We start from the raw sequence: 25,016 nt of genomic DNA, 5'->3' as shown, positions 1-25,016 counted from the left end.
CTATCTGTCGTAACTTACTGAACAGCGGCATTTTTGAACCTTGATACTTGATACTTACTCGAATTCGAACACCATAAATACAATATACACAGTAATGCAGATCAAACAATCACTCATACCACGACATTAAAACCATATATTAACTAGTAACATTTACTTGATGTACTGCTAAACAGCACAGATACACTGCTAAACAGTGCAGACCGGGTCTATGTACCCAAAACCCGTCTCGACCGGGGCAAACTAATGCACCCGTCTAGATGCGTCCCCAGCAAAGGTACTCACCGGGAAGCACGGAACAGAAGGCCTCGGAAAACTCGACACTGGACTGGACTCGACTCAACTCGTGACGTAGGTACTTCGGAACTGGTGGGCCTCAAGACACCTCGGACCTTGCACTCTCGGCTGGACTCGGGTCGGGATCCTCCGCACTCCTCACCGCCTCGTCTGGGTATCAATCGCAGTCTCAGTCACCTCCGTTGGCCTGAGGGAGATACAGGAAATCCTGTGGATGCGCATGAGTGTCCGTCCGGCTGTGGCAGGGGACTAGGGCTGCAACGCACCGCCGGCGCGTAAGGTGGGGGAGGGTCCCATCTGGGGTGCCATTCACTGTGGTAAATTAAATTACCTGGTATCTAATTTCTATGCGGTAAAGTTCAATAAAATAGCTCAATCAAAATAAGAGACACAGAGTCCGTGGCGTCTGAGTTTTAAGGGGTTTTATTCCATAAAATGGAATTGGTTCGAACCAGGTAGCATGATCCATCACCACGAGGGTTCAGGAAGGGAATCATGGACATGTACAACAATTTATTAACAGCACGCAGTATATATAATATCATTACAGTGGTGATGGGTTCAGAAGGCGTAACGGCTGAAAGAAAACAAGATAAGAAACATGTGCGTAACAATATGTAATCAGAAGGCGTGCACAAGGGTGAACACGGAGGTGGGTGCCAGAAACGTCACATAGAAGAAGAAATATTTCAGCATTTCAATCATAGAAGTGACGCAAGTGGGTGGATCCCTAGAAGAATCCTGCAGTGTCAGCAGAAATATATGGCAGAGATGCGCACGCAGCAGCATGACGTGTGACTGACGTGGAACTGGAGGGTGAAGGGGACTTGACATTTAACGCTAGGATTAGAGACAGAAGTCTGGTGGGTCAGATCAACTTGTTCCTAAATCATATCTGGTATCTTGTGTTTGGAGAACTGTATTATCTTAAAAGAAAAGGTCTCTCGGGCAGAGGCTATTCTATACTGACTGCTAATGCGTGTATGTGTGTCTACGTGTAATGCGAGGGCCATGGGCCTACCATGGCAACAGGAGCTATGAATTACGTACATGGAGACAGAAAAACCGGGCCCTTTACTCTGCAGCTGGGGGAATGTTTACCTAAACTACTAGACAGGAATGTATTTTCGAGGAGCGGAGCAGATAACTTGAAGGCTGAATACAGTTTTGGCAGGCAGTCAGACAGAGCCGGGCACCACTTGCCGCGCAGGGAGTAAGTCAAAGTTCAGGGATGCAGATGCAGGTCCTCGCTGCAGTTTTTAGAGGCAGAAGTCAGGAAAAGGCTCGATGGCAGAAATCAGGGCCTTCGCCAGAGCCATGAAAACATGAATGTGTACCATGTAAAGACGGTGGCCCGGCACACTTAGGAACTGAATTATTGATCCATTCATGGCGGAACAGAAAGAGGACATGTTAATGTTGGACGAAAATGTATTTGCGTCTTCATAGCGGGTTATGGAGGGAACTTACATGCACTTTAAGCACATATATGGAGCCGTTGGGGTACATAGTAGGGGACACAATTGAGCATAAAAATTCATATTACCTCATTATAACCATTATGAGCCACTCTATGGTCTGGATGACATAGAATGACTCACCCCTAAGAAAGCGGACTATCAACCCAGAGAGAAAACACCAGCCATTCTACCGAAGGAATCCTTGACAAAGGCCTCTCTGGCTTATGGTTCCCCAGACACACGAATAGATAATATGATAGAAAAAGGGGATACAGCAAAAATAACGGGACAGATAACCCGGAAAAACATTCCAAACATGCGGTCTATTAATGGGGGGAATAGTAAACCTTCGGCCACTTTAGAGATGCTCTGTTGGAATCTGGCAGGTATTAACTCAAAAAGTATACAACCTGCCTGGTTGGATGTGGTCAATTTATACTTAGTATTGTGTTTTCAAGAGACCTGGGCGCTTACCCCGACACATTTATTAGGTTATCAGACTTTCCATTCACCTGCAATCGCAAGTAAGCAGGGTAGACATAGTGGGGGTCTGTGTACATATATTAGTGTCGCAGTAAGTCACAAGATCGTGAAAAAGGTATTAAGGGCATCCTATCAAATAATTGCCTTGGACGTTGGTCCTTCCATGACATTGTTGATAATTAACTTCTATAATAATATGCCCCCAGAGATATTGGAAAAAATACTAGAAGAGTTACACCGCGCAGTTGTCACAATTAAAGAAATACGTGGCGGCGAGTGTGTGACAGTCTGCATGGGTGACTTCAATTGTTACATATGCCCAAATGCTTTGAAGGGCATGTGTGACATCTCCATAGAAATGGATACTGATATTAATAATGATATTCTTAATTATCATTTTATACACTCTAAGACAGGGGAATTACTAAATAATTTTTTGGCCTCTTTTAATTTAGAATTTGCAAACAATTTAACCCTCCCTCGTAGACCATTCAAACCTAGTTTTCACGGTAGAGACACTAATTCGACTATTGACTTTATTCTTTTTTCACAGATGTATGCCCCTCTAATATCTTCTTGGAACACTTTAGACCACTTATATGGGGACCCTTATCCCCTGTCTTTATCTATCGTGTTGCCCTCTCCAGTCTCTATCCACAATAACATCAAAACCAATTATGAGCAACCAATTGTTTTGGGGGCTCACAATGGGTATACTATCAAATGGGATAAAATCAACCCTGCTAGACTGCTGAAGGACTTATTGACGATGAGGTGGGAGGAGATACATATTTGCCTCTCCTTAAATGAACAGCCCCACTCCATCCGAGAAGCTTTCTTGAGAATACAGATCAGTCTCAAAAAATTACTCACACGACAGTTCAAGACAGGGGCTATAACCCCTAAAGTATGGTTTGATAAAGATTGTTCCATAGCTTTAAAGACATTAAAGAATCTATTGCATATAACTCCAAAACCAACTACGGAGATCCGACAAGCCAGACTTACTTATCGCCTGGCTATTAAAAATAGAAAAAAAGCTTTGAAGGAAGAAGCATGGCAAAAATTGCTGTCAACATGTGAAAATCGAGATCTCTCGGCCTTCTGGAAATTTATAAATACCCCGCTCCCATGGGTAAAGATCCCGGAGAGGAATATGGACCTTGCGATTGATGGTGAGACATGGGCCGCTTACTTTCAAAAACTATATAGTAAACCCACATCGGCGACACCAGAACCAAAGATTTCATCAAGCATAGACCCCCTTGATGAAACTCACTCCAATATTTTCTTTAGGTGTGAAGAGGTGGAGATGGCGATAAGGGAGAGTCCAGCTGGTAAGGCACCAGGCCCAGATGCCATTCCAACAGATGTTTTTAAAGCAGATATATCTTTTTGGGCACCAATATTGACCTCTGCCTTGAACTCTGTGAATATTTCGGGCCACTTCCCATCATGGGATGAGGCCGTAGTGATACCCATTTTTAAAAAGGGAGATAGGCATTCTCCATCTTGTTATAGGCCTATCTCCCTGCTTGATTCTTTAATGAAGATCGCGGGCCGCATCATACTGAAACGTCTCGAAGCATGGGCAGGGGAGAAGAACATACTTTCAACACTCCAGTACGGCTTCAGATCAGGGAGAGGTACAGTTGAACAAACTCTGAACCTTCATCTTATTATGTCCAAATATGTTGACACAAAGAACGGAAATTTGTATGTTACCTATGTAGACTTAAGCTCTGCTTTTGATTGTGTACATCATGAACAACTTTGGGACATACTGGAACTTTTAGGAGTAGACTCATCGATACTCATCTTCATTAAGGAATTGTATAGAAACGCGGGAGCTAGAGTAAGATATGGCCCAAAAGGAGAGTGCTCGCCAAGATTTTCCATATATAGAGGGGTTAGACAGGGGTGCATATTGGCCCCAATGCTCTTCTCCCTCTATATTAATGCAATAGGGGATCATCTAAAACACATTGAATGTGATTATCCAAAAGTGGCAGGGCAATCAATTCCTATCTTGCTCTATGCCGATGACGCGGCAATACTTTCGCAAACTAGAGTGGGGCTACAAAGGGCAGTTACGGCATTCAGAGACTTCATGCACGACAAAGGCCTGAGAGTCAACATTGGGAAAACTTACTCAATGGTCTGTAATAAGAAGATAATTAAAAAATCATGTCCCATTTATATTGAAGAGCAAAGACTAGAGACAGTGGACAACTTCACGTACTTGGGCATTTCTGTGAACCAACACCTTTCTTGGCAGTCGGCAATTAAAATGAGGAAACTTGCCCTTGTTAGAGCTGTTGGTGGGCTCAGAGAGTTTGCTGGAAGAATAGGAGGGAGGCCTGTTAAACAGTTAATTGTTCTTTACAAAGCAAAATGCGTTGCAACAGCAATTTACGGGGCTGGCCTTTGGGGCATCGAAAAAAACATTGCCTCTATTCAAATAGAGGAAAATAACTTCCTAAGGTACTTGCTGGCAACACCTAAATCTACTTCCGTATATATGATGCATATTGAGTTAGACTTACCTTTTATTTCAGACTTAATTAAAGTGGAGCCCCCACTGTTGTGGCATAAAATCTGGACCACTATTGAAACAAATCTGAATCGAGAAGTAATACTGGATATTCTCAAACAGGAGGGGGCAAGACATACGAAATGGCTGGCTTATATTAAAAACTTTTTTGTTGACATTGGTCGCCCAGAGTACTTTTCTGATCCTTTGACTTTGTATTCTATTTCAAGAAAAATGTTGAGAAAAACACTATTGGATCACTTGGAGACTAAAAGATGGAACCATCAAAAACTAAACCCAACACTCCAGGTGTACCAAAGGGTGACGCAGCACAAGGGGCTTCAAGCATACCTGTCCACTGACTTTTCCTGCTATGCCAGAATGCTGCTTGCCAGATTTAGACTGGGGTCTTTTTTCTGTCTTATAACTTTTCCAGCAGGAAATGACTGGTCCCGGAATCTGAGTCTTTGTCCGTGTGATGACATTTCTGTGCAATCAAATATCCATACCATTTTATTTTGTACTTATTATGCGATTCTCAGGAAAACATTATTGAAACCCCTATTAAAGAGATGGGGTCTGAGGTCCTGTAAGGACGCGTATGAGCGCTTACTGATGTTAGAGGATAGAGAAGTCATATGTATCATGGAACAGTATTTAAAATTGTTGATCAAATTTAGGAAATCTTTGCAAGGCCCATTGTAAATATGCTGGTTTTTTTAGACTCTTTTATAATAATTTTTAATCATGAAACGTTTGGTTCCCCTGATCTTTTTTTTTTTTTAAATGGTATTGATAGAGCGCGCGAGGTCACCCAACCAATAATTTCGCCGCTTCCGGCTTCGGGCCCATATATTTCAAATCACCATATACATTGACCGGGTGACTTCACGGGCTGCTACCAATTTGTGTGAATTCCCTACTGTTATTCCTCAGCGTACCCGACTTACCATCGACCGACACGGGTACCTATGACCACAATGGATCAGGGAGCTAGCTGTAAAAGGAAAGGCAGCAAAATACAACTCAAAATGACATTCAATACCTTTGTAAAATGACCACGGACAACTGGAAGTTTAAAATCTTTATCTAAAGTTCGTTCTCAGTAAGCATTAGATTTACAAGGATAAGACAAATCGATGTTCAAGATAATGAAAAGTACATAACTATAGAGAAATAAGTCAGGGTAATCATGGAAATGCTAATATGGGATGCAATAGGAAACGCTATGCATTTAGGGCAAAAGTTCTTTGGACAGTTTAAGAAAGGCCGTTCTAGACCATATCAGAAAATGGCAAACTGCAATGCAAAATATGATTTCTAACAGATAGGGTAACTTGGGAATACGTTATGAGATATGCAAATGACTTTACGCTTCAAAAGGTTGCGGCAAAAGCATGGAAAATTAACATATGCAAAGGTGTGTCTTTATTGAAGCAAAAGACAGAAAATTAGAAAGGTGCAAGTTTTGAAAGATTCAGAGCAATATTTACCTAGACTGGTGTGGAAACCAAACCCTGGCCACGGGTCAGTTAAGGACAGGAAACCCTCAAGGAAGGATACCCCTCAAAGGACAGCAGGTGCAGAATGGACACCCAGGACAGGACAGAAAACCCTCAGATTAGGAATCAGGACAGGACCTCAGGACAGGACAGGAAACCCTCAGGACAGGACCAGCACCCGCAGTTCGGAAGCAACGCCTGCGCTCCACCCTCTCTGCAGTTCTCGATCAAGACCCCGATTGGATCAGCGAACTCCCAGCAAAGTGCTTCGCCAGCACTTTAAGGTTCAGTAGAACCTTAGTCTATGGTCAATTTCGGACAGAGTACTCCGCAGTGCTCTGTATCTTCAGTCACCTATTGAGTGCGTTGGGTCAGTGACAGGTCAGCTAAACCAGACAAGTCGGACAATTTCCCTAGGTGAACCCAGGGTAGATATACAGTTTGGGGACGGTGTACCACCCCCCAATGTTGCAAAGTGTCAGAATCCCTCAATTTGGATTGGTCCTAAGATAGGATTTGGGTAACACACCAATCAGAACACACTATTTCGATGCCTACTTTGCATCTCTGGGTACCGCCTAGCGAGATTGGGGTTCTCATGAGAAAGTCCAGGGAAATACAATGACAAATTAACATTGTTTCAGAATGGGGACACATGACTCCGTCCTGCTGAGTTCGCAGGTCAGCTTCTCAGGAGCATCTTGCCCATCCCTGCCAGCTGGCTGAGTTCCACCAGCCAAGGTTGACTTTCCCCAGGCGGACGGTCCTGCGCAGAAAGGACCTCCAAGATGGCTTTCGGCTCAGTCAGACCCCCATTTCCCGCGGGACATGAAAAGTAAGCGAGAACAAATTAATACATAGAAATAACGTTATGAAAACACATCATTTGTTTTGTACTTTCAACTTATTACTAAAAATGTACTTATGCAGTCTAAATGTTAGCTACATATACACAGGCACAAGAGCAATGGCACAAGCAGTACCACGTTATTGCCAAAGCTATGTATTACGCATGCGCAACTATTTCCCTCCAAACCGGCAAACACGTCAGGACACGTGAGTGTGACTGACGCATGCGCAGAAGCTATTTCAAAGCAGCGGCCATTTTAAGGACTCGAATTAATCGTATTAGAAATACACATATGCAAGCTTCATTTATCTCGTTTCAAAACATGAAATAAAGGTTAGTAAGACGTACAAATTATTACTTGGTTACACATGAGCGAGGTTCATGACAAGAGCAAGTCGCAAATGCGAAGCTTTGCTTCATCAGTATCATTTCTTCTTATAAACTTTTTTCTATTTTTTATCTATTTTAATGAATTGATTAAATGTACTGTCGTATGTTTTTATTCTGCTATGTATGCTTGTATGATATTCTTTGAAATATCGAATAAAGCTTATTTGATTTGATTTGATTTGATTTGTCTGCATAAGTTGCAGGCCTTTACTCTGTGTGTATTTGTACAAAAGGTATCATATTTTTCTCTATATCATTACTCATTTGTTTTACTTTTCATGTATGTGTTTTCCTTGGTTCTGGAGGAAGCAATTAACAGGATTCTTTGATAATATTCACCTCCGATTCTAAACTCCCCCACTCCCCTTATTGTGCGCATCATTTAATACGCTCGTGAGTCATTGCTGGCTCCTAGCACTGCAGAGGCAGTGTTGTTGACATCCTCTCAGAGTCACATGCTGCTAAAGACTGCAACTCCCAGAAGATCAGCGCGAGCTCGCCTCGCCGCCAACAGCTAAAGCGTAGCTGAGCCCAAGAAAAAAGGAGCGCTGTGCTAAGGTGTACGTGTGTCGCCTGGGGTTGGGAAATATTTTAATTAATTTTGATGGATCTTGGCGTCCTGACTCATAACAGATTCCTTCAAAATTCCCCTCCTTGACTGTGCAGCGTCATTGCACAACCACTGCCTCTGCTATTTTTCGAAGCACTCCCATCCGATGGGCAAGGCCTGCTAGGAGGGGGGTGTAACCCAACACATGCTTAAAGAAATGACGCGTTGTATGCATGCGATTTAACTGTAAAGTTGATAGTGCCTGCCATCTACAGCGGGTGCCTTCCAGGGGGCGTGCGAGAGGGTTGAAGGAGAGCGAAATCCAGCATCCAATAGGCAGAGAGCAAGAGCTGGAGCTCGGCTGGAGTGGAGTAACTAAATATAATCTCAGCTGCGTAGGAGGCGCTGCACGGAAGATGCCGGAAGGACAGCTACCCCAGGTAAGATGTGCTGCGTAGCCGTTGTTTTTGAAAGTTTATATTTGTAAAATAGTTCCATCTAGGAAGCCTGTAATGCAGAGCTCAAAGCTAATTGTGCGTTTGTGCTTCAATAGTAGATGTTATCATCCAGCGCACTGCCATCATTGCATTAACCTCGAAAGGATGAAAGGCTGAGTGTGTCATGTGGCATACCCTATGTAGCTATAGCTGAGTCGGTTTACGTCACCAGCGTATATGCTGTTCCCTATTGGGAAATGAGTTGCTAAATAATCGCAGTTGTGTGGGGAAACGCATCAATGTGAAAAGGTGCTTACTTGGGACGGGGGAGGGGGGATAAGAGGGAGGGACGGCGTGCGTTATAATAACACAGCTGATAAGACTGTCACTTCCCTATCCGAAAAACGTGCTTGTAGCATCTATCGTGTGGAAGGCTAGTTGACCCGTAATAAGAACATTGTGCGATGCTCTGGATAAAATCTGTTATTCTCGCATGACTCAGTTCCCTCACCTGCAGCTGCTGGGAGAGCCGAGAGGAGGCTGTATATTAGCATGACTCATTGTGTAGGAGCAATGAACACGTCCATCTCTATTCTTGGATTTTCCGCCAATTAATCTTTTAAGGTTCTGGGAACATTTCGCCTCTTAGCTAGTCTCCGCTCGTCTGCTTGTGATACGAATTCCCCCCACCACCTGCAACAAAATGCAATGTACTCTCTCCCGCCGTCTAAATTCGCGATTATGTCTTTTCTCTACCCATTTTACGCAGTTGCCCTCCTCTCTCCAGTAGCTCGCCCTGCCTCTGGTTCCCATATCCTCTTCAGTGTATGTGACTGTTTATCATTTCACAACTCTCTCGTGGTTCTCCTGTTTTCCCTTGTGTCTTCTTTCCCTAAAGTATATTTGCACGTTGATAACGTTACTGTAACCCTACGGGAGCTGTTCAGACGAGAAAGCTGATCCTGCTTCATAAAGAAGCTTGCCCGGAGATGGTGACGCGAATGGGCCAGAGGCTGTCTCTGAAGTTTGGAAGTGGCTTCAACCTTCAAGTATAAACTTCTGGGGCAATGGCAGTGCTTTGAATGGACAGCCACTGAATCTGCTGCACCATTCAAACCATGACCCTATTGCCTTTAAGATAACTGCACTTGTGCCCTGTATAGTCGTAAAATATAGCAATATGAGGTGTTTCATGGAGTTCATGACACATTTTGGGCCTGGTACCACTGCACCTGCTGCGCCATTCAAATCATGATCATGTTGTCTGCAAGGTAACTGCATTCATGACTGCCTGTTTAGTACTAAAATATAACAATACTTGGTATTAAGTGGAGGTATGATAACTCTTGACCTTGGTGCCACTGCACCTGCCGCACCATTTAAATCAAGCCATTTCAACTGCATGGTAACTGCAAATGTGACTGCCTGTTTAGAGTAAAATATGGCAATGTTAGGTTTTTAGAGGAGTTTTTACAACTTTTTTTTTACCCAATGCACCTCATGCACCATTCAAATCCTGACCCTAGTGCCTTTAAGATAACCACGCTCGTGCCCTGTATAGTTGTAAAATATAGCCATGTGAGCTGTTTCAAGGAGTTCATTACAAATTTTGGGGCTGGTGCCACTGCACCTGCTGCACCATTCAAATCATGATCCCGTTGTCTGCAAGGTAACTGCACTCATGACTGCCTGTTTAGTACTAAAATATAACAATATTTGGTGTTAAGTGGAGTTATAATAACTCTTTGCCCTGGTGCCACTGCACCTGCTGCACCGTTTAAATCAAGACTTTTCAACTGCATTGTAACTGCAATTGTGACTGCCTGTTTAGAGTAAAATATGACAATGTTAGGTTTTTAGAGAAGTTCTGACAACTTTTTGACCCGATGCCACTGCACCTCCTGCACCATTCAAATCATGACCCTAGTGCCTGAAAGATAACTGCACTTGTGACTGCCTGTTTAGTTGTAAAATATAGTAATATTCAGTGCTTGGCAGTCTGCCTGGAGCTTTTGGTCCTGACGCCACTGCACCTGCTGTACTATTGTAATCAAGTCTCTTTCAACTGCAAGGTAACTGCAGTTGTGATTGCATGTATAGTAGTACACTGTAGCAATATTAGGTGTTTACAGAAGTCCTGACAACTTTTGGGCCCTGTTCTATTGTACCTGCTGCACCATTCAAATCATGACCTGTTGCCTGCAAAGTAACTGTACTTGTGACGCTTGTTTAGTCGTAACATATAGCAATTTTAGTCGTTTAGTGGGCTGCCTAGAGCTATTGGTTCTGGTGCCACTGCACCTGTGGCACCATTTAAATCACGACTCTTTCAACTGCAAGGTAACTGCAGTTGTGATTGCCTGTTTAATTAAAAATGTTAGCACTAATCTGGGTTTAGTGGGATCCTTAGAGCTTTTGGCCCTGGTGTCACTTCACATGCTGCACCATTCAAATCAAGTCTCTTCTAACTGCAAGGTAACTGCAATTGTGACTGCCTTTTATCAGTCAAATATAGCAATATTATGCGTTTGGAGGAGTTTTAACAACTTTTGAGCACGGTGCTACTGAACCTGCTGCACTATTCAAATCATGACGCTGTTGTCTGCAAGGTAACTGCACTTGCGGCTGCCTGTTTAGTACTAAAATATAGCAAAGCTCTTGCATGGATGTATGACGTTACAACGCATACTTTTACAACGCCTACCTTTACATCGTAAGTTTTACAACGCATACCATTACAACGCATAATGCTTTTGGGCGCTGGATAGTGAATAGTTTAATTTACTATTCCAACTCCAGTCCCCGTGGATAGTAGGGAAGGTGTTGGATAGTACATTAAACCTATTCCCTATCCTAGAGCGCCCCCCAGCGCTATGCGTTGTAATGGTTTGCGTTGTAAAAGTTTCGTTGTAATGGTAGTTCGTTGTAAAAGTGTCGTTGTAAAGGCTGTATACCCTCTTGTGGATGTATGACGTTACAACGCATACTTTTACAACGCCTACCTTTACATCGTAAGTTTTACAACGCATACCATTACAACGCATAATGCTTTTGGGCGCTGGATAGTGAATAGTTTAATTTACTATTCCAACTCCAGTCCCTGTGGATAGTAGGGAAGGTGTTGGATAGTCCATTAAACCTATTCCCTATCCTAGAGCGCCCCCCAGCGCTATGCGTTGTAATGGTTTGCGTTGTAAAAGTTTCATTGTAATGGTAGTTCGTTGTAAAAGTTTCGTTGTAAAGGCTGTATACCCTCTTGCATATTACCTTTTTTTTTTGATAAACACATTTTTATAGTTTTTAACAAAGTACCAGCAAAACAGCAAGATGCCATGATTACAGAAGTATGCATGTACCAAACTGGACAATCCAAGGTTAATTACATACAGAATCAAAAGGACAATTTCGAAGCATCCCCTACAAGACTATGCTAGGTCCCCCAACCACTTACCCCAAACCCTACAGTACTTCTTGGGGCAGCCACGCGCTGCATACAGTGCTCCCCCCTGCGTGGCGCACCCGTCAACCCCGGCCCACCATTTCCCCACAGTGAGAGGGTCAGGATATTTCCAGACAGAAGCTATGTCCCTCTTCGCCACCACCATCAGGAGCCGGAGGCTTGTTCAAAAGACCGGAGGATACGGAGACAGTGGGGCCCCGAACTTGCAGGGTCGGCCAAGTAAATCAGGACATCGTCCGCGTAAAGGGCGATTTTATCTGCATCTGTATTGGGCCACTCCCAGCCCCGCACCTGTCGACAAGGGCGTATCAGGGCCGCCAGAGGCTCCATCACCAGAGCGAAGAGCAGGGGAGAGAGGGGGCAGCCCTGCCTCGTGCCCCTGCAGACCTGGAAGAGTTTAGATAGAACCCTGTTCACCAAGACACGTGCCCTCGGACGAGCGTACAGCATGCGGACGAAACCCCGAAAGCGGGGTCCAAAACCCAACTCAGCCAGGACATCATCTAAAAAAAACCAATCCACCGAATCAAAGGCCTTCTTAAAATCTACCAGAAGGAGAGCGAGATAGGGGGTGATTAGGTTGCGATGGGCCAGGGCTGAGTGAAGCCTCCGCAGACAATGCCGGGTACCCCGTGAGGGCATGAACCCGCATTGATCAGGATGGACCAACGTATATAAATAGGGCTTGAGGCATTGAGCGAGGATCGTAGCATACAGCTTCAGCTCTGTATTAATAAGTGAGATGGGACGATAGTCCGTTCACCGAGGCGAGGGCGGCTGGGATTTAGGGAGGACCACAATGGTCGCTACATCAGTCTCTGATGGAAAGGAACCCTTCTCCACCGCCTCGTCGAATAGCTGGGCAAGGTGCAGGTTCAACGTCTGGTGGAACAGGGCATAATATTCCTGGGGGAGGCCATCCGGACCCGGCGTCTTGCCAGACGAAACAAGCGCAATCGCCTCCCCAATCACTTCACGGGTGATGGGGCGGTCCAGGTCCTCCTGACCGACCGAGTCTAAACAAGGAAGTTGACAGCCTCCCATTCGCAACATGTCTGTCAGAGAACGGGAGGGAGCCCGGGCCGCGTATAGCTGGCGATAGTACTGAGCAAAGGCCTGGGCCATGTCGGCTGAGGAATTACATATCGAACCGTCCCGATCTATGATTTCGGGGGTTATACGGTTCGCTCTGGGGTAAGTGGCTAGCCGATGGAGGAGGGCACCATTCTTGTCTCCCCAGCCGTATACCCTAGCGATAGAGGAACGCCAGAGGAGTTTAGCCGCATCCATTGACAGCTGTCGGATCTCTTCGCGTATGCGAGCAAGGAGTCTCACTTCTGAGGCGTCAGGGTTCTGGGTGGTGGACCGCTCAAGGCGTAGGGCCTGTGCCTCGTGGGCGGTGAGTTGGTCTAGCTGCACTCTCTGCTGAATTTTCAGTTGCCCCTTGGCGACTCCACGGATTGTGGCTTTGCCAGCTTCCCACAGGACACCCGGCGACGACACAGACCCTTCATTGGTCTGAAAGTAGCGTTGGAGTTCCTGTCCTACCACTTTCGAAAATCCCTTGTCTTGGAGGAACCAAGCGTTCAATCTCCAAGTCTGACGCTGTGAGGCAGAAGGAGCCCCACAGTGAGCATCACCGGAGAGTGGTCGGATATACCCCGCGGGAGAATAGCAACATCCTGAAGCCTAAGATAGTCGGTCGAGGGAATGTAGATGATATCTATACGCGCGTGAGTGTGGTGTGCGGCTGAGGTATGAGTGAATTGTCTGGAACGCGGGTGCCATGTACGCCATGCGTCGCGAAGACCTAAGGATTGGGCCCAGCTTATTAGGTGTTTCGCCTGTGCCAGTCTGCCATGGGAAGGGATCCCTGTTGTGTCCAGATCCGGGAAGGGGCGCATTGAAGTCACCCCCCAAGAAGGTGGAGCCCGGGGGCAAGGAGGTCAGGAGCCCAATGGAAGCAGCAAGGGTCACGGCTAGCCGTGATGGGGGATGTACAGTGACACCAAATTAAGAGGTAAGCCGTTCAGGGTGCCAGACAGGGCCAGGAAGGTGCCCTGGTCATCTTGGACGACACGTGTGGTCACGAAAGGAAGGGAGCGCTGGATCAGGATCGCAACCCCACGGGATCCGGGTGTGTAGCCCGAGTGCCAGACTCTGTCGTAACCATAGCGCTTTAAAAAGGGGCAGTGATTACCCAATAAGTGGGTCTCCTGCAGCAGTAGGACCTCCACCCCAAGACGTTGCGCCTAGCGAAGCACCGCCGTATGCTTGAAGCGGTCAAGGAGACCATTGACTTTCCAGGACAGAAGGCGTAGAGATAATCCCTGGTGTAGTGTGTTAACCAATCTGATGGCCTGTCGCAGAGAAGGGAGGAGGCCCCGGAGGGACGCTCGGCAGGAGGCAGGGATGTGGGGATGCGTGGTAGGGAGCCCAGATGTCAGATACCCTGTCCCCTGATGTGTAAAGTGTGACTTCCTGCGAGTGCTGGCGCGATGAAAGAAGGAGGCAACGGAAAACAACCAAAGAAACTCAGGACAACGATCCCACCCCCACCCCCACCCCCACCCCCACCCTATACTTCAGAAACAGAAGCATCTGTCGCCCTAACAGTGATAACAACATAGGACCAAACTAAAACGCTTGGGAGTGTGTGAAACATTAACTTTATTTTTAACGTGCAATATTTAGTACAACATTTAGAATTTGATCATAATAACCAAATAGATTAAGTTGACAAAATCAATCTGATAATGACTACAAAGTGAAAAGAAAGGAACACAAGGCCACAAAGTGGTAATGGGCATGCATCTCAACAGTCACTCCGGGGTGGCCCCCCAATTATGGGACACTTCCCCTGCGGGTCTTGTTCCATATTTGCTTTCACACAACAGAAAAATCAGCTAGATCTAGGGCTAAGGGCAGTGTGGCTCTTGACAAGCACACCAACTGTAATTTGTGGGGTGTTATCTACCTGATTTGCTGCGCTTGTGCCCTCATGCATGTGAGTATGACCACCCGCAAAGTGAGGAACAGGATTGTTGGACATTGTAGTTCCATCAGATGTAAAAAATCAAACACTGAGCTGACCAGACACTGTCTTGAGTTAGGGCACACAGAGGATCTGACTCAAGTGGTGCTAGAGGAACCCAACTATGACACACAAATGGGCCCTCTGGATAAGATCCTTTTTCGGAGGGAGCAACTTCGGGTATTCAGACTAAATACCCACAAGAGGGGACTTAAAGATGATATTCCTTGGTGTTCCATATGATGACAGCACCATAACTTCTTGGAGGTCCCTTACATATTGAAGTTGGAGATAACGCTTGTTTGTTACCCATATGACAACACCCTTATGGGATGAACGACTTTCCTTTAATAGTTTTCACAATATTTTACAATGGAGGTTGGTCTTTATTGTAAGAACTACGGCTCCCATACATTGCATGACATTGTTCTCGGGTTGTATCATGTGACGCAAAGGTCACTTCCACCAACCCGTGCTCAAATGGGAGCATCTTACAGAGTCTTGTCCCTGCCAGCCCTTCACAGACGCGGCAATCAAAACAGTTGAGGTAAGACTCTTATCATTTGGCGCGTGCGGTTTATTTGTTATGCTACACGGTACTTCTACTGACGTAGGAGTGGCACCATTACTTCGAGTTAGTAATGCCGTAATAAGCTTGTTGGAGACCTCAGGAAAATAATATTTTTCCAGTGTTGCGGTCTTGTGCATCCGGCCACTCTTTTCGTTATAAATAAAAATGTGTTTATTTTTATTTTTACACAACCAGTATGACATAGGGGGTGTTTGACTTTCCCCCGCCCCCTTGTTGGTCATCTTATAGTTCCCTAACCGCTTAACTGTTAAATAGTAACACTTGACTCAAGCATTGATTCTTTTGAGAAATTGAGTTTATACTATGATAAGAATATGGCTCCTTATTCTGCTATTACCATAGAGTCATTTTAGAGCTGACTGCCAATTAGTCAGCTAGTTTGTTAGGAGGCAATAAGGAACATTGCTGTTGATTTTACATGACTTTGACACTACCTTTGTACATCCTTGCAGCTCTAACTTGCCATGAAGGTACTGATGAAAGTGGAGCTAATTTTATAGGTTACAAATGGTAAGGACCAATGCCGTAGTGTCTTTGCAGTGTTGGTGATGGACACTTGTGTGTTGAAAGATAGAGGAATGTTAACCATTGTTGTTTGATTTGTATCTTACAGTATCTTGTGGACCTTACTAGATGTTGGTACCACGAGAATGATTCATACAAGTAAAAGTATAGTTCTCACTTTTCAATTTTTATTTGAAGCAGAGTGATGCATAGTTTTGGTCCTGAAGAAAGCCATGAACCTGTTTGTCTATGTAGGCAGAAACAAGTGTACCAGGATATAGAATAGGGAAATATCCATCACTCAATCACTCTGTTCATTGGGGGTACCAAAATAAAAATTGTCCTAACTAAGCGATAGATTTAACTCGCACACAATTCTTTGTTTTCTCTCTGCCCCTTCCTCCCCTACACAGAAGATAGAACTTGTAGTACAGTTGACAAAAAAAAACAACAGCTCCTCTCTTACGAGAGAGTAGTAGCCCACACTGGGAACCTTCCGGTCCCAGTGTAAAGAGGGGACCCTATGATGAAGCATGTCACCCATGGGTAAGTGAGGGTTCTCGTCTTAACACAGTAGTGCTTCCTTGTCCCTTTCTTCTTGTTTTCTTTTGTTCCCTGTTCTCTTCTATTTTTACCATCCCGGTAAGTTATGTGAGATATAATTAATACAAAATGCCATAAACTTTTTTTTTTTTTTGCTTGTTTTAAATTTTCAAAAGAAAAAAACAGGGCATCAGGAGACAGAAAAACAAAGTACATAATTTAGGAGACATGTTGATACAGAAGAAGAGAACATGGATATACATGACCAAACAAGTACACAACATAGTTAACTATAGAGTGAAACAGATATTGAGAGAGCCAGTCCGCCAAAGGAGCCCAGTTCTTAGATGCCAATAAACGCTTTTTCCTCCCCCTTAACAACAGTACTGATGATTCTAATTTGTACCATGCAAGCATCCTAGCATTCCAATGGATAAAGGTAGGAGTTTCGGGATTTAGCCATTGCGATGTAATACAGAGTCTGATCATAGCCATTGCAATAAACAGAAACGCTGATAGATGTTGTGTTCTTTGAGAACCGGTTGAATATTCATATCCAATTATTATTAATTCCGCTGAAATTTTAACCGGTATTCGAAGTGATTGATTAAGAAAAACGTCCACCTCGCTTAAGAAAAGAGTTAAATTAGGACATGAGTAGAACATGTGTATGGCATCAACGGAGCCCATTTTACATCTAGGGCAAGAGCCCCCGGTAGTTGAGCTGAAAGTCCCCCAACTCGCTATTTTTGCAGGGGTATGAAACAGATTAAACATGGCCATATAACTTTGCGTGCGCAGTGAGCCCGAGACAAGAACAGATCTAGCTAATTCAAGCGGTAATTCCAAGTCTAGTATTGGGATACCAAATTTAGCAGCCCACTTTACATTCTGAGCAGATAGGTCGTCCGGCAGCTCTGACAGAAGACTTTGGTATAGAAAACTAATTCTAGACTCCTTCCGAATTAGTTCAATTAAATTGATCTTTACATACAGATTGGGGTTCCTGGACAAGTTCTTGTCAAGAAAGCTTCTAATCTGTGAATATTTAAAAAAATAGTTAGGTTGTAAATGGAACTTCTCCTTCAAAAAAGAGAAAGGGGCCAATTGATCAGAGTTGACTAAATCACCAATTCCCTTCAACCCTAGAGACCTCCATTTTACCATCACACCATCATAAAATATTGGAGGAAGCAAGGCAGAGGCATCTAATGGGGTATATTAATTGAGTTTTGAAATAGTCAGGCGGGAACGGATTTTCTGCCATACAGAAAATAAGGCCCAGCATATCTTAAATTTAGTTTTTTTTTAAATAACTAGGTTCCAATACAAGTGTTAATACCCCTTTTGGCAGCATCCCCAAGTGCTATTTCATAAATGGATGGGGACATATAGGTTGGAATCTCAACATTATCCCCAAGAAGAGGGAGACCAAAGTGCTGGATCAAGGCAGACCAATAGTAATATAACAAATTAGGAACAGTCCAACCGCCCCGTTCCCGGGGAAGACATGTCCATTTAGCGGCCCTTCTCGGCCTGCGATATCCCCAAAGAAACCGTTGACATATTCTATCAGCCCTCCCTAGTGTAGTATTAGAAATAAGGAGTGGAATGGACCTAAAAAGATATAAGAACTTTGGGAGAACAAGCATTTTCAGGATATTACAACGTCCAGATAACGAAAGATGCAGATGGTCCATTCTCTCAAGTTTCCTATGTAAGGAATCTATTACCGGGAGGTAATTTAGGTCTGGGATCTGATCAACTTCGGGGGAGATTTGAACACCGAGGTATGTAGCCTCATTAATTATAGGAACATGCGAAAGGGACATAGCTGAGGATTGAATTATTTGAGTCTTTGAGATATTAAGCTTATACCCGGACAAAGCACCGAATTGAGCCGCAAGCCTTTCTAATGCTGTAAAAGATGAGCCAACACGGTCAGTTAGTACAACAATATCATCGGCATACGCCAATGCCTTGTAGTCCACCCCGCGAACCCTGACTGGAGTAATCCCCTGGCAGTTTTCAATCATACTCAGGAAGGGATCAATAAACAGAGCAAATAGTAGGGGGGAACAGGGACAACCCTGTCTAGTCCCCCTGCTAATACAAAAATAGTCAGATTCTCGCCCTGAGATATGAATTGCAGCGGTTGGGGCCAAATAGAGCGCCTGAAGGGCCTGGATGAACTCGGGAGAAAGTCCCTTCCAACGCATTACCGCCCAGAGATACCCCCAGAAGACCCTGTTGAACGCCTTCTCGGCGTCCAACAGGATCACCCTGAGGGGAGAACTCGTAGCCTGAGCCCAATCAAGGAGGGCAATGACGCGACAAATGTGATCTGTTGTATCCCTTCTGGGAATGAAACCATGCTGCCGGATTGAAACTAAGGGGACTATAACTTGGGCTAATCTAAAGGCTAGAATTCTAGAATAAATCTTGCTATCTGTGTTGATAAGTGCAATCGGCCGATATGAGGCAGGGTTTAGCTCATCTTTGCCCTCTTTTTTAAACAGCACAATGATGGCCCGGCGCCACGAATCGGGAATAACCCCAAGTTGGGCGGCCCTAAAAACCGCTAACATTTCTTGTCTGAACAGTGGTGAGAAGGTCTTATAAAACTCGAGATGGATAAGGTCGGGACCAGCTGCCTTACCATTAGAGAGAGACTTAATAGCAGTTGTTACCTCCTCCCAACTGATGGGTGCTGAGAGAACTTCATTCTGTTCCATTGTTATCCGCATGGTATTTAAGGGGTAAAAGAAGTCATCTAAGTCAAGTTGATTTTGAACCATGCTAGGGTCTTCTGTATATAATTTAGTATAGAAGCTCACAAAGGCATCAAGGACACCCGCCGGGGTCTCTTGCAGGCAGCCCTGTTGGTCTGTGATTCGGACAATTCCGTTCGCAATGGCCCTCTGCTGTAGTCTCTGCGCAAGTACCTTGCCTGAATTTTCCTCGAACTCATACATTAAAGTACGAACTTGAACATATTTGGCTGCTTTGTCTTGATAAAGAGGTTCTAACAGATTAGACTTAGCTATAGTAACCGCCTTCTGAGTGTTTGATACATCATGGCCCAGACGAATATTGTTACATAATTCAAGTTCAGCTTGCTGCAATTCTTTGAGTCTATCTTTAGTATGTTGCTGTGCTTGTTTCCAACGGTAGGAGGCAACGTTTTTAGTTTCCCCACGTAAGGCCGCTTTAAATGTATCCCAGACGATGAGTCGGAAGAGGTACCCCTATTAATATCGAAGAATTCTGGGATCCAGGTAACCATACGCTCCCGATATTGCTGATCTATAAGGAGCTTTCTGTCGAAAGTCCACGGCCTAATCTGAATAGTGGGGCGGTCCCATGAAAGATCAATAATTATGGGATTATGATCAGATATGGTCCAAGGGGCAACTTCAATGTGTGCCGAGGAGGCATTTTGATCGGAAAGGAAGGCATAGTCAAGGCGTACCATTTTATTGTGTGGGGCAGAATAGAATGTATATCCATCCAGATCTTGATGGTGGAAGTGCCATAGATCTATAAGACCGTGGTCCAGCACAAGAATTTGGAGAGCTTTGAATACTTGAGGCTTTCGGCCCACGTAGTTACGATATGTTGGAAGGTTAATTTGGCTAGAAAGGTTAATATTAAAGTCTCCAGTAAATATAATTGGATGGGGCCATCCCACTAATTCCAAGTTTAGACTCCTAAGGACCTGCGGATCATCTACATTGGAAGCGTATATTGAGCAAACTGATAATAGAGATCTATTCACCAGAAGTTTGATAATTGCCCATCTTCCGAAATTATCGACCTTGACCCCTTTAATAGATCCAACCCCATTCTTTTTTTTTTATATATTTCTTTTTATTAAAATTTTAAAACATAAACAGTAAAGAAACAAGGCAATACAATCATTACAAATGGTGAAGCGTCCTGTGAGGAAGGAAAGCATACAGCTTTGATACAATCAACAATACGGGATGGGGGAAAACAAGGGGAATTGCAAGTCAGGAGGCATTTTAGCTGAAACAGTAGTAGGAATGTCGAGTCAGGGGAAAGGTGGAGTGGTCTTGACGTGTGTGAAGGGAGGTGTTCATATTTCACCTCGATAGGAGTTCCACTGGCCCCAGACTTTCCCCCGTTTTCGGAGCCTGCCACGTGCCACGTATGTTGTCTTCTCTCTAAACATACACCAGTCCATGTTTTCCTTCCATGCCAGAACAGTGGGCGGCCTCTGAGATCCCCACAATTGCGCAATATCTCTCTTGGCAATCATATTCCGAGGGTCACCCACTGAGTCTGAGCCACATCATAGTCAGTCGGCTCCCAAACATTCAACAAACATCTCCTAGCTTCAGGCAACAACGCAACAACCGTGACCTCTTCCATAACCGCATGCACTCGGTTCCAATAACGCACAACCGCCGGGCACTCCCAGAGTATATGGAGAAAAGTGCCCAGTAGGCCGCATCCACGCCTACACATCCCATCCGAGGAATATCCCATACTAATAAGGCGAGGACCAGTCACATAGATCCGGTGGAGGATTTTAAGCTGCACAAACCGGAAACGAGCCGGAATTGCAACCTCCTTCGGCGAAGATACCGCCGACTGCCAATCTTCATCGTCCAACTCCAGACCATCGCCGGTCCAGGCCTCTCTGAGACGGTCTAAGAGGTCAACCCGATTTATTTATCAACTTTTTGTAGATCAGCGAAATTGTACTGTCGGGGACGTACCCGTCCAGTACCTGATCTTCAAGTGGGGATGCCTCCGGGATAGTGGTACCCGACGGAAAAACCGAGGTCAGCGCGTGGCGAATCTGCGCATAACGGAAAAACTCCCTATCACTCAACTCGTATTCCACCTTCAACTCCTCAAAAGTCTTGACCCTGTCCTTGACCCAGACATCATTCACTCTGCATATACCAATCACGTCCCACCTATCAAAGCCTTTCGTCTTCCACACGGAGCCAAGCCTCCCGGATGCGTAAAGTGGAGTCGCTCAAGTCAATCTATCCTTCCATCCCATTGCAGCATTTGCACGATACCATGCTTGCACCGCTATCTTAGTTGGACCTGTGAGCATCTTCCCGGCAGATTTTGTATAGAGTGCCCTGTTGTAATCCCCGCCAGGTAACAGCCACTTGTCCATTTCGAATGCGGGGTTCGACGCAGGACCATACGTGCCATGATTAATTGCCCCCACCTGGGAGGCCCAATAATAGCGCCTAATATCTGGGAGTGAGATTCCACCATCGTACCAGGGGAGTGTCAGCTTGGCAAGGGCAATGCGGGATCGCCCGCCCCATATCAGTTGTCTCTGTAGACTTTCCACCTCTCGAAAGTAGCTCGCTGGGATAACATCAAATGTATTTTGTAACGCATATAAAAACCGGGGCGGTGACATCATCTTAAATAATGCTGCTCATCCGAGGGGGGACAACGGAAGTTTGCGCCATGCCACAACATCAGTCCTTAGGCGTTGAAGCAGGGGTAGCAAGTTACGTTCATAGCGGACCACAGGATCTAGGGCAATAAAGACTCCCAAGTATTTAAATCCCGCCTGCACCACCTGTATGGGACAACCACGCGGCAAGGGAGGAGATTCACCCAAAAGGACATATACACAAGACTTAGACCAGTTAATTACAAGGCCGGAGTTCTTCCCGAAAGAATTTAAAACATCAAATAACACTATCAGCGACTTCCGAGGTGACGTGAGGTACAACAGGATATCATCCGCGTAAAGTGACACTCGGTCTTCAAAATCCGGGGTCCACCGAATACATTTCATCGATGGCTCCCACCTCAGCCAGGCTGCCAAGGGTTCCAAGGCGAGGGCAAAAAGAAGCGGAGACAACGGACACCCCTGGCGCGTACCCCTTCCGAGGGTAAACGGCCCAGAAACTCGACCATTCACGACCACCTGGGCCAATGCGTCCTCGTACAGCAATCTCACCCAGCCGATAAAAACAGGGCCAAAACCAAACTTCGCAAGGGCTGCCCAGAGGTACGGCCATTCTAGCGTATCGAACGCCATTGTGGCATCCAAGGAGGCCAATATGGCTGGGTCACGTAGCGACGCAGCCCTTGCAAGGGCGCCATGTAAGCGCCGCAGATTCAATGCCGTGTTACGGTGTGGAATGAAACCGGATTGATCTGGATGGATCAGGTCACCAATCACAGTTATCAAGCGGTTTGCGAGCACTTTCGCGAGGATCTTGGGCTCAACGTTTAAGAGCGAAATAGGTCTGTACGATACACAATGATCTCGTGGTTTCCCCTCCTTATGAATCACGACAATAGATGCAAGTCGTTGATCAGAAGGGAGGGAGCCCACCTCTAACGACTCCAAAAACATAGACCGAAGATACGGTGCTATTCTATCAGGGCGCAGCTTGTAGAGCTCAATTGGGAGTCCGTTAGGGCCCATGGCCTTTCCAGATCGCACGGAGCGAATAGCAGTCGCCACCTCCTCGACGGAAAGCGTCGCGTCCATCGATTCCCTGTCTAAATCCGACAAGCGGGGCAGTGTAATGTCTCTTAACAGCAGATGCGAGTCCTGCTCTGGCCTGTCGGATACAGGGGAGTATACAGTTTGGAAGTATTCCGCGAAACACTCCACAATCTCATTAGGGTCAGTCACTCTCACTCCATCCACTCTCTCAATCAAAGGGACCACACGACTCGCCCTCTCCTTCTTGTCTAGCCAGGCAATCAACTTTCCCGCCTTATCTCCCACATCATACAAACGTCCTTGCTGCTCTCTACTCATCACTTTGGCGGCGTCCGTTACCAGTGCCCTATAGTGGAGTTGCTTGACACTGAGGAGGTGGAGCTTGTCCTGAGTGACACCAAGCTCCAGTTCTCCTTCCAAGTCAGTTATTTCGGTCTCAAGTCGGACCACAGCCTCGTATTTACGTTTCTTAGCGCCATTGATTAATGATAGCGCCTGGCCACGGATAACGGTCTTGAAGGCTTTCCACAGCGAGATAGAAGATGACACAGACTCCACATTTTCCGTGAAGTATCGATCCAGTGAGTTGATCAATTCCGCACGGGTCCTGGGATCGCGGAGATACCAAGGGTTAATCGGGGCTACCCAGCCCTCAGTTCCCTGCCTCGCTTCCATCACAAGCCATAGTGGGGAGTGGTCCGAAATACCCCTAGCCAAATGTCTAATCTCCCTGACGGAAGAGGCCTGTGTCGCGGGCATCAGAATGTAATCGAGTCTCGAGAGACTACCGTGTGCACCAGAGTGAAACGTGTATTGTAACTGCCCCGGGTGAAGAAGCCTCCAGCAATCTATTAATCCCAACGTATCCAAGAAGCCACCCAGCCAGGACTGTGATCTTACGAGTTCCCTGGGGGGGTAGCGATCGTCACTTCCGGAGACAACCGAGTTGAAATCACCACCCACTGCCAGGATGCCCTCCGGAAGCCCCAACATCACTCTCCCCAAGTCGGCAAAGGTCGTAGTCTGAAGGCCAGGTGGGACATAGACAGAAAGCAGATTGATAGTCTTCCCCTCCCATCTTCCAGTAATGGCGGCATATCGCCCCCTATCATCAAGGATGATATCATCTACCACCAGAGGGAGGGAACCCCTGACCAGGATGCCCGCCCCTCTAGAGCCAGTAGTGAATCCAGAATGTGCCAGAAGACGGTAGCCCCGCCGATTCATAGCATGGCATGTGTTTCCTATCAGGTGTGTCTCCTGCAGTAGTACAACATTGGGGGAGAGGCATCTCAATAGTTGTAACACCACACCCCTTTTCATCCTATCCTCCAACCCATTAACATTCCAACACAGTAATTTCAATCCCCTACCCCCCATACCAGGAATAATTGCTGCATCCACCCCACAACGAACGCGACATCCAGATCCAGAAGTCAATCAATACATTGCCTTGAAATGAACGAAACACCAACAACTCCCCCCCCCGCCCCCCAACAAATACCCAAAACCCGACTCACCACCCTGCACCCCTGCGTTAGACTCAAAAGCCACCCCAACTTGCAGTGTGCCTGTCGCCCAAACATATAACTAATCTACGAAAAGAAACCCCGGAGGAGGAAGAGACCCCTCCCCCCCCCGCCACCCCTGGGTAATCACCACTTTCAAGCCAGTTTAAGAGTCAGCAAACCACAGCTGGAAGGTCTGTAAGTAATCCAGAAAACCAGGTCCATTTCTCATTCCTGCTCCATCGGGCCACCTTCAGCTCCGCCAGAATGTTCAGAGTGTTCCTGCTGCCTGGGCAGCGTGTCGAGCCAGTCACTAGCGGCCTCGGGGTGATCAAAGAAAAACGTCCGATCTCCATATTCCACACGCAGCCGAGCTGGAAAGAGCATTGCGTATTTCATGTCCCTGT

The 25,016-nt window shown here is 45.8% G+C and overlaps 1 protein-coding gene across 1 annotated transcript in view; it reads left to right on the top strand.

The window, feature by feature from the left end:
* The first annotated feature begins 8,129 nt into the window (after positions 1–8,129).
* LOC144784043 (uncharacterized) overlaps positions 8,130–25,016 on the top strand; it is a 184,859-nt gene continuing 167,972 nt past the window's right edge. The window contains exon 1 of the mRNA XM_078662744.1: positions 8,130–8,505. Within this exon, the coding sequence (XP_078518870.1) occupies positions 8,299–8,505 (207 nt within the window). The 5' untranslated portion in view covers positions 8,130–8,298. The remainder of the gene's footprint in view (positions 8,506–25,016) is intronic.

Source organism: Lissotriton helveticus, chromosome 10 (genome assembly GCF_964261635.1).
Source record: "Lissotriton helveticus chromosome 10, aLisHel1.1, whole genome shotgun sequence".
Lineage (NCBI taxonomy): Eukaryota > Metazoa > Chordata > Amphibia > Caudata > Salamandridae > Lissotriton > Lissotriton helveticus.
The sequence above is the reverse complement of the archived record's forward strand: the minus strand, read 5'-3'. Positions and strand labels throughout refer to the sequence as shown.